The sequence below is a fragment of the Aethalodelphis obliquidens genome, unplaced genomic scaffold (assembly GCF_003676395.1).
Source record: "Aethalodelphis obliquidens isolate GAN/ISIS:26980383/991018 unplaced genomic scaffold, ASM367639v1 scaffold32, whole genome shotgun sequence".
Taxonomy (NCBI): Eukaryota; Metazoa; Chordata; class Mammalia; order Artiodactyla; family Delphinidae; genus Aethalodelphis; species Aethalodelphis obliquidens.
The window spans coordinates 11,430,863-11,445,650 of NW_020837976.1; the positions used below are offsets into that span (position 1 = coordinate 11,430,863).

Below are 14,788 nucleotides of genomic sequence, written 5' to 3' on the forward strand. Positions count from 1 at the left end.
TCATGTTTTCAGGGAAAGCAGTCCAAAATTTCTAGACCTTATGGAAATGTTGAGAATAATAGCAATAAGTAAAGGTTATGAAAGATTTTTAAAATTCACTTTCCTATGTATATGCAGTGGATAAAACAGTTACCTTTTTAGTAAGCACTTCACTCTTCCGATGCTAATGTTTTATTGTTTTAAATAAAATGGACTATATAATTCGGGTTTTTTTCTAGGAAGAAATGCAAGTGATATGTTTAAAACTAAGTGACTATCAACCACTGACTTGAGTAGTAAAATTTGCATTTGATTGCAAAGTATTTTTTAATTCTTCTGAAATGCAAATGTTATATAGTTTTGAAATAAAACGAATTTCATATGTTTGTTTTGGGAAAGATTTGGGAAAATTACAGTAGTCATTGAGACTTCTGGAGATCTGTTGTTATGTGATTGTAAATTACATATTTTAAAAAATATTTCCACAGTAAATCTTGAGTGTATTGAGTTAATAAACAGTATAATTTAATAATATATTCATGTTCAACAGAGCTTATTATTTATATGAAACTGGGTGTTTATCACTTATGTTTGCAGCAGGCATAGCATTAAACTGCTATTTAATAGTCAGTTTATCTTCTACAATTATCTTTGGTTTACGGTACCTTAGAAAGAAAATGTAAATTATAGTGATAGTAAATTATATACGTTCAGTATTTTTTAGTTGTCTTTAAATCTGTATTATTCTCTAATATTCTAAATCTGAGTTCTTGGAACTGTGTGTATTAAGACCTTAGGAATAAAGAACAGGAAGCATGTGTGTGAGGTTTGATAGGTGCACAGTTGTATTAAGTTATATCTTTAAAACATCTACATTGTTTCATTTTTATGTATAGGATTCTATTTTACTTGCAGTGTTAACATTTTCTTGCCAAGTCCCTCCAGAAAAATCTGTGTTTCTGACAGTTTCACCAAATTAAAGCTCCACAAATCTGGCATAATAATTCCCAGCTTCAGATTGTCTGTGCTTTTTCTGAGGAGAATGATGATAAAAAAATATATTTTGCAGTCTTCAGTATACCATGTATAGCATTATTTATCTGGAATTTATTCATGGACAGCTATTTCTGAGCGATGAATATATTTTACTTTATAAGGTATGCCTGGCCCACTTTACATATGAACAGAACATCTTTTATGAGGAAAAATAATGAAATGAGGTCTGTAAGCTCGTAGAAGCTTCCAGAGGAAAGATATTACATAAACGTCCAGCATTGTTTCTATGTGTACTTCAGTGTTCTAACTGCATTGTTCTATGACCAAATTTATATCAGGGCTCTGGCTTCCTGTCAAACCAAATGGAATCATATTGATGTGTTGGCACAGAGAAGCTGTTTCCTAAAATAATAAAGAGTGTTCTTCTTATTACAATACTTATAAACCTTTATGACCATGATGTGTATCTATGCTGCCTTGCTATTGTGTGTTGTGTCAACTCAGCAAATTTGGCTTTTTCATTTTATTGGTGAGTATTCCTAGTAAGTAAGGGATTGGATAATCTTGGGTTTTAGAAAACTTTTAATTTAGTTAGTGACATAAAAATTTGTTTCTATCACAGAAATTCAAACTTTGAAGCCTTAATATCCTAAAGGTTCTCTTGTCCCAGGATATCTTGGATTACATACCCAGAACCCCTACTAGGTAAATGGGGTGGAGTAGGGCTTCTAATCTTTATCGGTTCAACCAAATATTGATCTTTTAGCGTATTAGGAAGTAAAATGGATATGGAAACATAAGTAAAGGAAAGTAACAATTCTACCTCTAAATTCTAGTGTACAAAAATATCAGTTTCCAAACAAAACACAAAAAAAGTTCTAAAGTCTACCCCAGGAAATACATACACGTTATACATTTCATAAACATCTTTTTAAGTATATGAATACATTTCAGTAATGTTTGTACGTACGTGTTTTGATATTTGAATCAATAGCGTAATGCTGTTTGGTTTCTTAAAAAAATCTGTCTTCATAATTTAGTCACTTGCATCTTTACTACTGAACATAATTATTAGCTGGGTAGAATTCCCAAACCCATATTTGTTTATTTGACAAATAAAGAACTGAGGAAAGGATGTCATTGAAGAAGTTGTATCAGAGATATAAACACAGATATAGATTTTTATTTGGCCTTGGTGAGAAATGCAATCCCGTGAGTAACTTAAATACTTGTAATTTCAAATCAGTTCTTCCGTGGTTTATTATTCTTTTGTTGCTTTTCAACCTATAGGATGGAGCTGTCCTTGAACTTGGTTTATTTGATCATTCAAGTGCAACCATCAAGTTGTCTGTAATATTTAAAACCTGAGGCTTCATGGTATTATTTGCAAAATAACACCACATAAACGTTTGGGCTTTGGTTTCTTTGAAATATAGTGTTGGTTGCTTTATGAATAAAAGCATAATTTCAATTCAGGAGACTTTTTGCCTGAAGCCTATAAGACAGATGCATCTGATTAACTTTGGCGAAACTGGACTGGCCTGTTATTGTAATGTAGATGTTTTCGGGGTTGGGAGGATATTTTAAAAAGGCATGCGAGGGGTCTTTTTTTTTTTTTTTTCTTAAGAGACTGAGAACAGTTTTGCCACAGAAACTGCGTCTCAGACTGCTTCATTTTTTGCACACTTTTATTTTCTAGTGGAACTTCTCCATTAGCCTGTCTGAATGCAATGCTTCACACTAACACTCGAATAGGGGATGGAACATTCTTCAAAATCCCTGGAAAGTCAGGCCTCTATGCTCTCAAAGTAAGTTGGACTGTTCTGCGTAGTATGTCTGTTATTACTGTGTATCATGCATTTACATGTGAAGGTAAACAAAATTAGACTTGGGTGAAGGGTAGAATGACTCCTTTGCCTTTTAAATGTTTTCAGATGTCTTAAAAGTGATTTCATATTAAGAATAAACAATGACATTTTCTTTAAAGAAAACATATCTGTGGTTTCACTCTAACATATGGTAATGGAAAATAGTTGTGGCTTCCTTAAAATTCTTGATTCTTAAAAATTTACATGGAGGAGTGCCATGGTTGATCAGCCAAGTTTTAAGATGATCACAGTTGCCAAATACTATTTGACTTAATGACCGTCAGTTGATAGACGGGCTTCACACCTGTATGCCTTTCTCTCTTTTACAAAAAATAAGAAATGTACCCATTCTTCTTGAAAATTTGCTGATTTAAATCAGTTATTCAAATTTAAAACAACCACTGATCTCTGGGAAGTTTTTACTAATAATGCATACTTGTTATATGAGACGAATAGAGAAGTAAAAAGCTTCAGATAACTGAGGCTTAATTATTTTAGAGTAATTCCCATTTCCCTCTAGAATGGAAATGCCATGTAAGATGCAAAATTCCAGAGAACAAAAGCTGATGATCTGCAAATGGTTGCATAACTTGCATCAAGCAAAATCAATGTATTATTTCTTATAAATTAAAAAAAGTCTGCTTTAATAAATGATGGGTTACATTTAAAGTTCATTAATTTCCTTTGAGAAGTTTTCTGTTTTGTTTTGGTTTTGGTTTTTTTTAATGCTAAAAGTTATACCTGGCAAAGAAGCAGGGGTTCTTTCTCAGCTACTTAGCATCAGGCTCTTAAACTGTGTGTGTTTCAGAAAACAATACAGGTTAATCAAAGGACTTGTATTATTTCGGTTGATTTTTGTAGCTACTTGGATATTTAATTTATGATTAAGATTCTGAGTCGTTAAGCCATTTTCTAAAGTAAGGAAGAAGGTAAAATTGAGAAAAATGGAAACAACATATGTTAAAAAAAAAACCTTGTTTTTTGTATAGATTTTAAAGGTTATCCAAAAACTCAACTATGGCAATGTGCGTTCCCCCCACCCCACCAAGGAGTGGTTTTACATTAAAAAGTAAATCGGTATTGAAATTCCAAATCAGAAGCAACTGTGATAATTCCTTAGGACTGTGGAAGTATTTTGAATGTTTTCAATTGCTAATACATCTCCATAAATCATTATTTTTAAAATAATATAGAAAGAGGAGTCGTCATGCTCAGCTGATGGAACATTGGATTTAGGCTGTGAGTCTGAATTGGAAGGCACAGAGATGGCAGAGGTCAGTGCCAATGGGGAAGGAAATGGAGGTAAGTGTGACAAATTTCGGGATACAAACCCTGTTCTCTTAAAGGTTATGTAGAATTCCAATAACTTACTAATTGAGTTCCCTACCATTATAGATACAGTTTTCTTCTAAGCTTCTACTACCTCTTAGATTTATCATCAAACAATTCTGGTTCAAAAGGTTAGCACCTAAGAAAAGTAAACAGCTCTTTGCTTTTTGTTTTATTTTGTTTTTTAGCAGTATGGCTTTCCCTGGATAGTATTCTTGAGTGTTATCAGTATATTTCTCCTGCAATCTGAGAGGGTTACTGGGATATGTCGTGGTTTTATTCTTATAAAAGTGAGGCCTGAGAATGCCAGTGTTTTATTTCTGATTGTGCTGATTTTTTCTGTGATCACAAGTAGTTTTATAATAGCTTTGTTCCTAGGTTTGTCCTTAATAAATTAAGCTTAATGTTAACATTCCTGACAGCAAAACAATGACCAAATAAGTTATATTCTTCTGAAATGCTTTTGAAAAGTGAGAAACCCTTCTAGAATTCTAAGGGGGCATTTTCCACCTCTGAATTCTGTCCATGTGGATCCATTTTTATCTTTCTCAAAACATTTGCATTGTGATTCCGTTGGTGTATGTAATTTCTGTACTGCAGTTTTGGCAAATCTTTGTCCCACAAAAGCTGCTGTACTTTTCTTTAACCCTACTGGTCCCCCAAGTGGACCCAGATCATGATTTGGGAGGAAGAGTGTGTCATTAAAGTCTCTGTCGGTGGACTCATAGAAATCAGTAAATTATCTTTAAACAAAGAAGCCTTAAAGGATCCTTGCAGAAAAATCATATTTCAGTAATAGCCCAAAGCCATTCATTTTATTAATGGTCATAGGAGTCCCTTTGTATTCTGACTGGCCACTCCTGCTCTTTAAAGTGATGTGCTTTCTGATAGTCCCCAAGGGACTGGCTCTGCGCCAGCGCTATCTGACCTGAAGCCGAGGTGCTGAATTAATGGAGGAAGCAGATTCTTGTCTTAGTAAAATGGCTGAAGTCGGCTTTCTAGACTTCTTTTAGCCAACTTGCGTTGAATTTGCTGTCCTTATTCCTATACCTTTTGAAAACTCAACTAAGCCCCCCAAAGTGCTCTGAACTTTGGCAGGTCCTTGTGGTTAGAAAGAGAACAAAGCAGAGATGCGTGACATTTTCTGGATTTCTGGAAGGGGCACACCCTTCTCCTTCAGTAGGATGAAGGGGAATCTTATTGGGTCACTCCTTTTGCCGTACTGCCTGCTTGCATGAGCACTTGTGTGTTCCCTCTCCCTCCTCCACCACCTCTCTGTTAACATGTATCAACATATATATTGAGTTTCTGCTATGTGCCAAGTACTGTTCTTGACATTATAGTTACAACAGTGAAAAAGAAGAACAGAAAGAGACCTCTCATGGCTTTTATATTGGTAGAGAGACAGACAATGAGCAAAAGAAACATGTAAAATTTACAGCTTATTCAGTGCCAACAAGAGATATGGGGCAAAATAAATTAAATGAGGAGATAAGAGTGAGAGAGGGGTATTTGAGGAAAGACCCGAGGCAGTGAGGGAGCAGGCATTTGATGGGAGAGAGTTCTAGGTAAAAGAAGGAGCAATCACAAAGGTCTTGAGGCAGTAGAGTGCCTGGAATGTTCCAGAAACATCAAGAGGCCAGTGTTGTTGGAGTCCAGAGTGAGCAAGGGAGAAGATGGTAAGATACAGTGTCAGAGAAGTGATGGGGCCTGGTACGGAAGTCCGCTTCTTATTGCTCCATTTTTCTCAGTGAAATAGGAAATGAGTTCTTCAGCCAAGGGTGAAGATGGGGAAGTAGCTTTGTAGATCTAAGGGGAAGATAGAAAATGTTTGTCTCAAGTCCAACAGCATTAAGGACACTCCTGAAGTGGCTAATCCTGAATTTAACATGAGATCAGCCAGCATAGTTGTACATTTTTCTCCAGTCATGTTCATGATCGCTGTACAAGTGTGGAGTGGGTACAGAGTTGGATTGGACCAGAGCTGGGATTTTGCCAGGTGTGAATGATGAAGCCAGAGCGGGACACAGTTGAGGGTACATGACATAGAACATTGAAATCCATCTCCATTGAATTTCAGCTGGTTGTGGAGGTGAGGGAAGACACGATTGTGTGTGGGATGCTGTGAAGGAGGAGGTGGAGGTCTCCCTAGGGTGGACAGATTGCTTGTTTTTGGTTTTTTTGTTTCGTTTTTGCGGTAGGCGGGCCTCTCACTGTTGTGGCCTATCTCGTTGCGGAGCACAGGTTCCGGACGCACAGGCTCAGCGGCCACGGCTCACGGGCCCAGCCGCTCCGCAGCATGTGGGATCATCCCGGACCGGGGCGCGAACCCGTGTCCTCTGCATCGGCAGGCGGACTCTCAACCACTGCGCCACCAAGGAAGCCCCAGATTGTTTGATTTGGTGTTCTAGAGGAAATGAGTTGGAAGGATAGGTGATGTAAGAGTGGAATGTGTGAAATCGAGGTTAGGGTGATATGGGATGCATGTCTGAGATGAAAGAGGGAGGGTAGGTTGAAGGCTGTCATGAATGTTTAGGCAGTGTGTGTACCCTCTTCAGAGTGACCTGGCTGAAGTGACCATCAGCGACTGAAATTCAGCAGGCCTTCGTCTGCCCAGCTTCGTGTCCTGGCATGGAGCAGGGCCTACCTGGAGGAAATGTTGCCTTTTCCTATTTGCACAAAGATGTTGTAAAGGCTGGTGGTGGCCCTGCCATGAAATATTAGAGAATCGTCTGTGTGGATATTGAAACAGACAATTATGACAGAACTAGCATTGAAAGGGTGCAGCACTTAGGAGCTAAAATCTCCCGAAAATGAAAGGGAGTAATCCAGGAGTTGGTAAATATTTAGTAAGGAGGAGCAGTCTGTTGATGCTGGAGGCATCTAAGGAGCAGGGAAGGAGAATAGAGTCCCCTCGTCCCATTTCCAGGCCCAGCGGTACAAGATGCGTGGTAAAGAAACAGGCTGCTGCTACTTGAGAGAGTTCCAGGGGAAATAGTGTCCACGGGAGAGAGCCAGGTTTTGTAGATCAAGATGCGAAGGGAGGGTTCAGGGAAAAAGATAGAGGTTAATCAGAGACTTTGCTAACGACTAATCCTGAATGTCAGAAGAAAGAGTGGGAGGGTTTTAGTGGCTGGGAAGGGGTCGAGGACAGGGTGAGAGCACTTAGCCAGTAATTAAACCAGAGCAGGGATAGGCAAACTCCCCTAATTTGAAATGTGAATAGGTACTTCACCAGATAACACATACCCACACATTTCCAGCTAATGTGACCAAAACTAGATTTCCTGGCCTCTCCTTTGAAGTTGTAGTAGGGAAATTGCTTTGAGGAATCACTGAAAGAATAGTAAATAGCTTATTTCCTTGAGTATCCCTTGACTTGCCCACTTTTCCATCTTGTTGCAAACCACAATTACTTCTTATAGGACAAGTATATCTCCTCTCCGTTTGTGTACCGTAGACTTATGTGTAGAGTCCATTAACCTTAGGCTACATTTTCAAACATAGATATTGAAAATATGTTGAGTGCTCACAACGCCTAGGCTTTGTGAGCTGTTTGCATGTAGATTGTTTAACCCTGACAACATTCCTGTGAGATATTCAATCTTCCTAGGCTCTGTTATTGTGTTTTATTTAATTTTTCTATTTTTAATTTTATTTTATTTTTGACCAGTGAGGAAACGGACTTAGAGGTTCAATATGTCATCCAAGTGTCAAGCCCAGGTAGATGTGAGTGACACCAAAAGCCAGGCTCTGACCACTGACTCTGCCTGGGACTGTAGGGAACACTCTTAGCCAGGAGTCTTTGATGCAGTTTGGTTTTTCAACATTTGTCCAACTCTGTACTGATTATAAACTTGAGCTTATCCAAATGGAGGAGTGGGCTACCACATGATTTCTTACAAATCGATAATAAATACTATGAACCTGAACTGGTTTAGGTGATTTCCTTGCTTACTCTATTTCTAATACGTATTTGAACCAGCAGTTAGAATGGATATAATTTCCACACTTCGTACAGCTGTACAAATATACTTTGAAAATATAATTAGAGAGGGAAGGTGGGGATGTGTGGGGTTGCAGGGGCATGGGAGAAAGGGCAAGGGGAGAGGAGGAGGGGAGGGGTGGGTCCCACCATCTGTTTTTTAAATCTTTATTCCCTTCTCCTTTTCCCGTTCCTCCTTTGGGATGAAAGGGTGAAAAGTATCAAGGTGAATAATAACTATCAATTGGTAGGATGTGCTTGTGGCAGTCCAAAGAGTAAACCTCCGCTAGCATAGAGCTATTTCAAATTAACAAAGATTAGTTGACATTTGTTGCACCACTAAAGGGGAAACACAGTGAAGTACTTGAAAAGAAAGCACTTTACAAAAACTGATAACCAGAAAGAAATCTTGCAGCCTGATTCCAGTCAGTAACATTTGAGTCTTTAGGTAGAGTTAAGATAATAACAGTAATGTTTTTGTCCTCTTCTTTCAATCAGTTGGCCAGCAAAACAGATTCGTTTTTAAATGAGAGGTGCTTTGCCAAGATACTTTGTTTTAACGTTTTGTTGAAAATTTTTAGAGTGCAGGAAACGTGCTACATTATCAATTATAGAATTTACAAGACACAAAACTATAGTTGTGCATTACGTTTTTTGACTCCTAAACAAGTTTTTCAAGTTAATAAGAATTAGAGACTCAAGAAAGTAAACTCTACACATTTTACAAGTTTAGCTCTGAAGATCGAACAGTGATTTAGGTGAATCACTTGATATATCTTTGTTGACAACCCATGACCATTTATGCCAATATAAGTATAGATCTATGTCACCCAAAGAAAATATGTAGAATTTTATGGGCTAGTTTAGTCAGAGATTTATGGTTATGTTTGTGTCTGAGTTGTTTTCTGAACATAATACATTGGTATATCATGAGTTTGCTTACACATATTAAGTTGACTTACAGTGCATTGCTGGCTGCAGAAACCACACATATTTTATAAGAAATGACACACTCGGTAGATCGTCTTCACTTTCTTCCCCATCTATTTATAAATTGTTATTAACAGGAAAAAAAATGAGCTTCTCTTTTTGTGGCCCTGGTATATTTCATGTTTAAAATCAAAAGCAACCATCCTATTCAATCTTTTAAAATGAGGAGACTGGAGAATGTACAATTTTCATCCATAGAGATCAAAAAAGGTTCTGCTTGTTATTAACCCTAATGGCTTTCAGGGAGGAAGCAGCACTCTAGCTGGAGAATTAGTATTTTCAAAGTCTCTATTTAGGGAAAAAGATTATAGAGAATACATATCCTATGTTTTAGTCCTCAGATCCCAGGGTGAATAATGATTCCAACATTTGAAGAATTTTCTGTGGTCCTTTTCATTATTCCTTATGGCCAGTTTTATAAGCAGGTTTCTGATTGTATGATTCTTGGCAGGAGTCGTGTTAACTTAATGAAACATTATTCTGCTCACTCATTGTTTGCATTGGCTCAGAGGCCACAGAGGGGTCTTTTTTCAAAAGTGAAAAGTGCTTTAAGATGGCCTGAAGTGTGTGCATAGGATCTCTTTTGAGACATCAATTACACACAGATGAGCAGCTTCCTGGAGGAAGTGAGAAGGGTACTAATAAAGGTTTTGGTGCCCTCAGGGAGTATTCACACTGATAGTTTATCAGTGGCAGTTTTATACGAGGGGGGAGAAAGGAAAATGAGGGGACCCTGGAGCTGTGGAGGGAGTGTTCAAGTAACTTTCGAAAATGTCGCCAAACTGTGTGGTGTGTCTTTGCTCTCAGTGTTATGTGTCTGGTCTTGCTGGAGGCTTTTCAGGAGCTTGTCTGTGACTGCTCCCGTGTGATTTCACATCAGATGACACATGAGCCTTCTTTGTGTTCACCATCCATTTCCACCTGACAGCCATTCCTGAGAATCTTGGAGGAGGGAAGGGAATTGTTTCAGTGACTGCGTCAGGTCCCCTGATTTTCTTAGGTTAGGCTACTTTGTCAAAGTAGGTTAGGCTCCTTTGTCTTTGATCCAACGTCTGCATTTTCGTTAACAGCTTTGTTGGCTCCTACAGACACCTGTTCTACATTGGTGGGCCAGGGAAACTTAAGTATGTGAAAATGATGTTGTTTAAGTTACACATGGAAGAAAATACAGAGGAAAAAGAATACTCTTCACAGTCAGAAATGATCATTGGCAGGATATACAACTTCCTCTGCCCACTCTCATTCTCCTTTCTTTCATTCCAGCCCACAGCTTTCCCAGTTCAGGAGAAGTATGAGGGACTTCAGAAGTTCATGCAGGCCTGGATCCTCTCTCGTGCCAACATTTTACTTAAGCCAGTCAATTAAAGTAGACATCATTCTAATAGTAAATGCCCAGAGGGATGGGAATCTCACAGACTCATTTATATTTGTCTCTCTGTGTTTTTGATAACTTTTATAGTCAAGAAATTTTTCCTTATGCTGAAATCTCTTGAGCTTTTAATTAAACCAATTTTCTCTTGTATTTCCCTCTGATGATGGAGAACAGCTGGGCATCATCTAGATATCACCCCCTTCATCTTAACTTCTCCAAATAACTTGTCCCAGCCCTTTCAAACATTACTTATAGATACTATTTTCCATTTCTTTTACCCATTAGGGACCTCTTGTTCTTACATATTTCTCCATGAACTATGAACTTTGTTCTTGTGTAAGTGGATTTTGGTCAATTTTAACAGCCCAGAGTCATGGAAGAAAAAAAAAAGTTTTCTTTTTAAGTGCAGATAAAGTGACCCATTTAAATGTACTTTCCCCCTCTTTTCTTGTGCTAGGAGAGAAATATTTCATAATATAAAGACTGGAAATAGAGTATGGTCTCATGATAAAAGCAAACTCCCTCTCAAATAAAACCAAAATTAAAGGTACTCCCCCAATTACCTATCCTGACAAGCCAGATTTCTTTTTGGTTGATAGAGTTTGTGATTGGTATAGAGGAACAACAGCATCCATGCTCTTAAAATGAAGTACTTTTTTCCATGATGCCAGATAATCCGTTCTTTCCTTTTCTCTAAAGTGACAGCGTGTAACCATTTCTCAAACAGTTAACCATGTGTTTATCTAACTCCCTTTCTCGTACACTGGAGTTCTCTTTTCTATGTTGAAGAATGAAGTAGTAGTGCCCATGAATGAAACACTTATCCTTGACCTGTACCAACCTTTTAATGATATTCTTCCTGCATGCTTTTTCTCTATTTCTCATTTTCTAGGTGGGTTCCTTTATTTCTGTGTAGATGTTTCAGGAGCTTGCTGCAGCGTAGAAGATCACAGGTGTCGTGCAATAGAAGAGAATAGCTTCTAAGGTTTCCCCCCCTCACAGCAGCGTACTGTGTTATTACTCTCCATAATTCTGAGAGGAATCTGTGTTGGTTCTCTGGTAGGAGCAATTAGGTGGTTAGAGGCTGGTACCTATCAGATATGCTTTTCCTATTAAATATTTTCATTTCTGGTTTGAGTTTCTCTTTTCTTGTCTGAGTTTAAAGGGATATCTTTATGGATATCCAGAGGTACTAGTATAACTAAATTGCCATGATGATAAATTGAGTGCTTGTTAAGAGGGATTCCTGTACCTTCAGTTCCTCCTAGTTACCTGTGGAGATTCAGTGTCCTGTCCGATGCAAACCAAAGTGTTTGTGAACCATTTGTGGACCTCGCAATTAAATCGTGATACATCCAGTTCCAGAATATCAGATGAGCATCATTTGTAGCAATATGATATCAGCCACCCAAATCTTTAAGGTGTCTGGCGCGATTACATCTTATGGAGCACGTTCTTACTGATACACATGGCTGGTATAATTATCATCTGATTCTTTATTCCTCCTGGTTTATTTTGCTCCCTTTTCTGTAGACCTCTTCTGAGTAAGAAGAGGACTTCATTGGCCTAGTGAAGCAGGCTGTAAAGTATAGTAATATTTTTAGTTATATTAGATATATTTTATTCATAGAGAATGTTCAAATATCAATACTTAAAATGTTTAGACACTTAAAAGTCTTCAGGGAAAATTGCTGTTTCCATTATTTTATTGCTGTTATTTCTCTATTTAATTGCTTGCCTCTCATATCCTTTGAATGTTCTCTTTTAATGCAGTAAGGAAAATTGTTTCAATCTAGTTACCTAAACCTATCTTGGAATAAGGACTGCTTTGAGAGAAGTGGTTCTCCTTAGTATGGATCCAAAAAGGATTAAGGAATTGTCTTTTCTCTGAAAGAAATTGAGTCCTGGAAATATTTAGTTGGGGTCACATGGGTTTGTCTGGTTGTCATTAAGTTACCTTTAACAGTTTTGGGCATATATTTTGTTGCTGTGTTTATCCAGAATATCTGATATGCACAATTTCAAATGTAAGTATGGTACATAAGACATATTATAATACAAACATAAGCTTTTTTGATTATTTGCCAATCTGGGGATACTTTTGAATTACCTGCTTATTGATTTTTTAAAACAAATTTTAGTTGTCCCCACTAGGTCTTCGTAGACTTGGTTTTTCTCAGGCAGAATTAATAGCTCTATACCATTTTTTTTTTAAATGTATTTTTAAGAAACCTGTGGTCTCAAAGTCAGGTCTTAGGTCTTAGTCACTGTTTTCCCATGCATTTTATACAGTCCTTGGCATGAAGGTGCTCAATAAAAGTTTTACAGTTGAATGAATGATTAATAAACAAACAATTAAGCCCCCTCTAAGAGCCAGCCCTCTTTTAAAATGTGATTGAATTCTCACAGTGTGCCACGGTATTATCCCTAATATACTGTGTGCTCTTCAATTTCAATTTTATTTATAAAAACTCTATTAAGCCTATAGTGTATGTCAGGATCATTTTGATAGAAAACTGTCTTTTGATTTGAGTGCATCTAGTCTGATTGTTCAGAAAATCGAAAGGAAGTGGTCAGAGGAAGAACTGATAGAAGTGAAGTTGGTCAAAGGATGCTCTTCTCCCTGCCTCCATTAGCCCTTTGAACCCCGGTTACCTTAGATAGCCAGTCACTTAGTGTGTAGTTTAATTGACATATAAAGATTAATATCTTTGTTGCAGTGGCTCTCTTGTGCCCAGATCCTGGGCTTTTGTGGTTCTGCCCCCACCCAGCTCCTGCCATTTCAAGTAAACATTGTGATTTCTAATTTTGACTTTTAAATGATACTTATTTCACCATGCAAAACCTCCAGACTGTGACTGTTCCTCTTAAAATAAGGCAACGAGTAAGGATGGCAGAAGGAAACGTATCCACGTTTAGTGGCAGGTCATACGACTTCCCAGCTGACTTGCATAGGATGTTTTGTAGTTTGGTTTTTCGTACTTTCCCTAATTGACTGTAGGATAATTTAAAAAATTTTAATGAAGTTTCTGTTTTCAAATGTTAAAAATTCATCTTTTATGTATACTTTTGCACAGTAAAAAACTATGCATTGCTGACCTCCCCGTTCATGAATTCTTGTTAAAAACGGTAATTGAGGGCTTCCCTGGTGGCGCAGTGGTTGAGAGTCCACCTGCCGATGCAGGGGACACGGGTTCGTGCCCCGGTCCGGGAAGATCCCACATGCCGCGGAGCGGCTGGGCCCGTGAGCCATGGCCGCTGAGCCTGCACGTCCAGAGCCGGCGCTCCGCTAATGGGAGAGGCCACAACAGTGAGAGGCCCGCGTACCGCCAAAAAAAAAAAAAAAAAAACAGTAGTTGAAAGTTAACTTCAGAAACAGATACTTTAGATACATTTAATGAAAATCAGATTGGACAGTTTAGTTTAATAAACATTTATAGACCAATGGCTCTGTGCCTGTCTTTGCACAGAAATAAGTCCCTGAGTTGCTGGGCCTGTGGGTGGCAAGGCAGACGCAAGCACCAGTATTGCAGGGACTGTCATGGATTCATACACTAAGTTCCAAGGAAAGGGTGGGGAGGATTAAGTCTACCTCGGAGACTGGGATAGTCAGGAAAGCTTTGGGGAAGCTGTTTGAGTTTGGTCTGCCGAGTTTGCTAGGCAGAAAGGTGGAAGAGGGACGGTCAGAGCGAGTGAGACATACAGCAAGTATCTGCGTTCAGGAAATGGCACAAGGTCTTGACTGACTGGATCAGAGAGGGTGGCAGTTGGGAAGGCAAGCAGATGTGAAACTAGAAATAAAGACAGAGTCAAGATTGCATTCTGCTTTCTCCCTTCTTTGTGTCTTGGGCTAAAGGTCAGAGCCCTCTTGTATACCTGTCAGTGGATTGGTACTTAGATTGGGGGGAATGTCACCCATACCCTCTCTAGCACTCAACTTAAAAAATATGACCTCTAAGCCATATTTTCCAGTTCAGTCACATTGTCAAGTTGAATGGTGAATGAAAAAGAAGGGAGAGAGGGACAACTTGGGACTCTAAGAAAAGAGGCTGAAATCCAGTCTTGTTGGAACACAGTCAGCAGTTTCTCTAGCCTTCTAGGCTGTCCCATGGTTACCTGTAATCCTCCATCTCCCTTTGGTCCCAGCCTTCTAAGTAGAATATTTTGGAGGAGGGGTTTGGGAATCTGAGGGTGAATGAGAGTAGAGGTAGGTGAGCAACAGCTACTGAAAATCCCATTAACTGTTTGAATTAAAAACTAGCAGATTAG

General features: G+C 38.3%; 1 protein-coding gene across 1 annotated transcript in view; it reads left to right on the forward strand.

Annotated features, from left to right (window-relative positions):
- Positions 1–14,788, forward strand: part of ASXL3 (ASXL transcriptional regulator 3) — a 141,117-nt gene that overhangs the window by 32,108 nt on the left and 94,221 nt on the right. The window contains exons 2-3 of the mRNA XM_027127702.1: positions 2,675–2,783; positions 4,037–4,145. Of these exons, the coding sequence (XP_026983503.1) occupies positions 2,675–2,783; positions 4,037–4,145 (218 nt within the window). The remainder of the gene's footprint in view (positions 1–2,674; positions 2,784–4,036; positions 4,146–14,788) is intronic.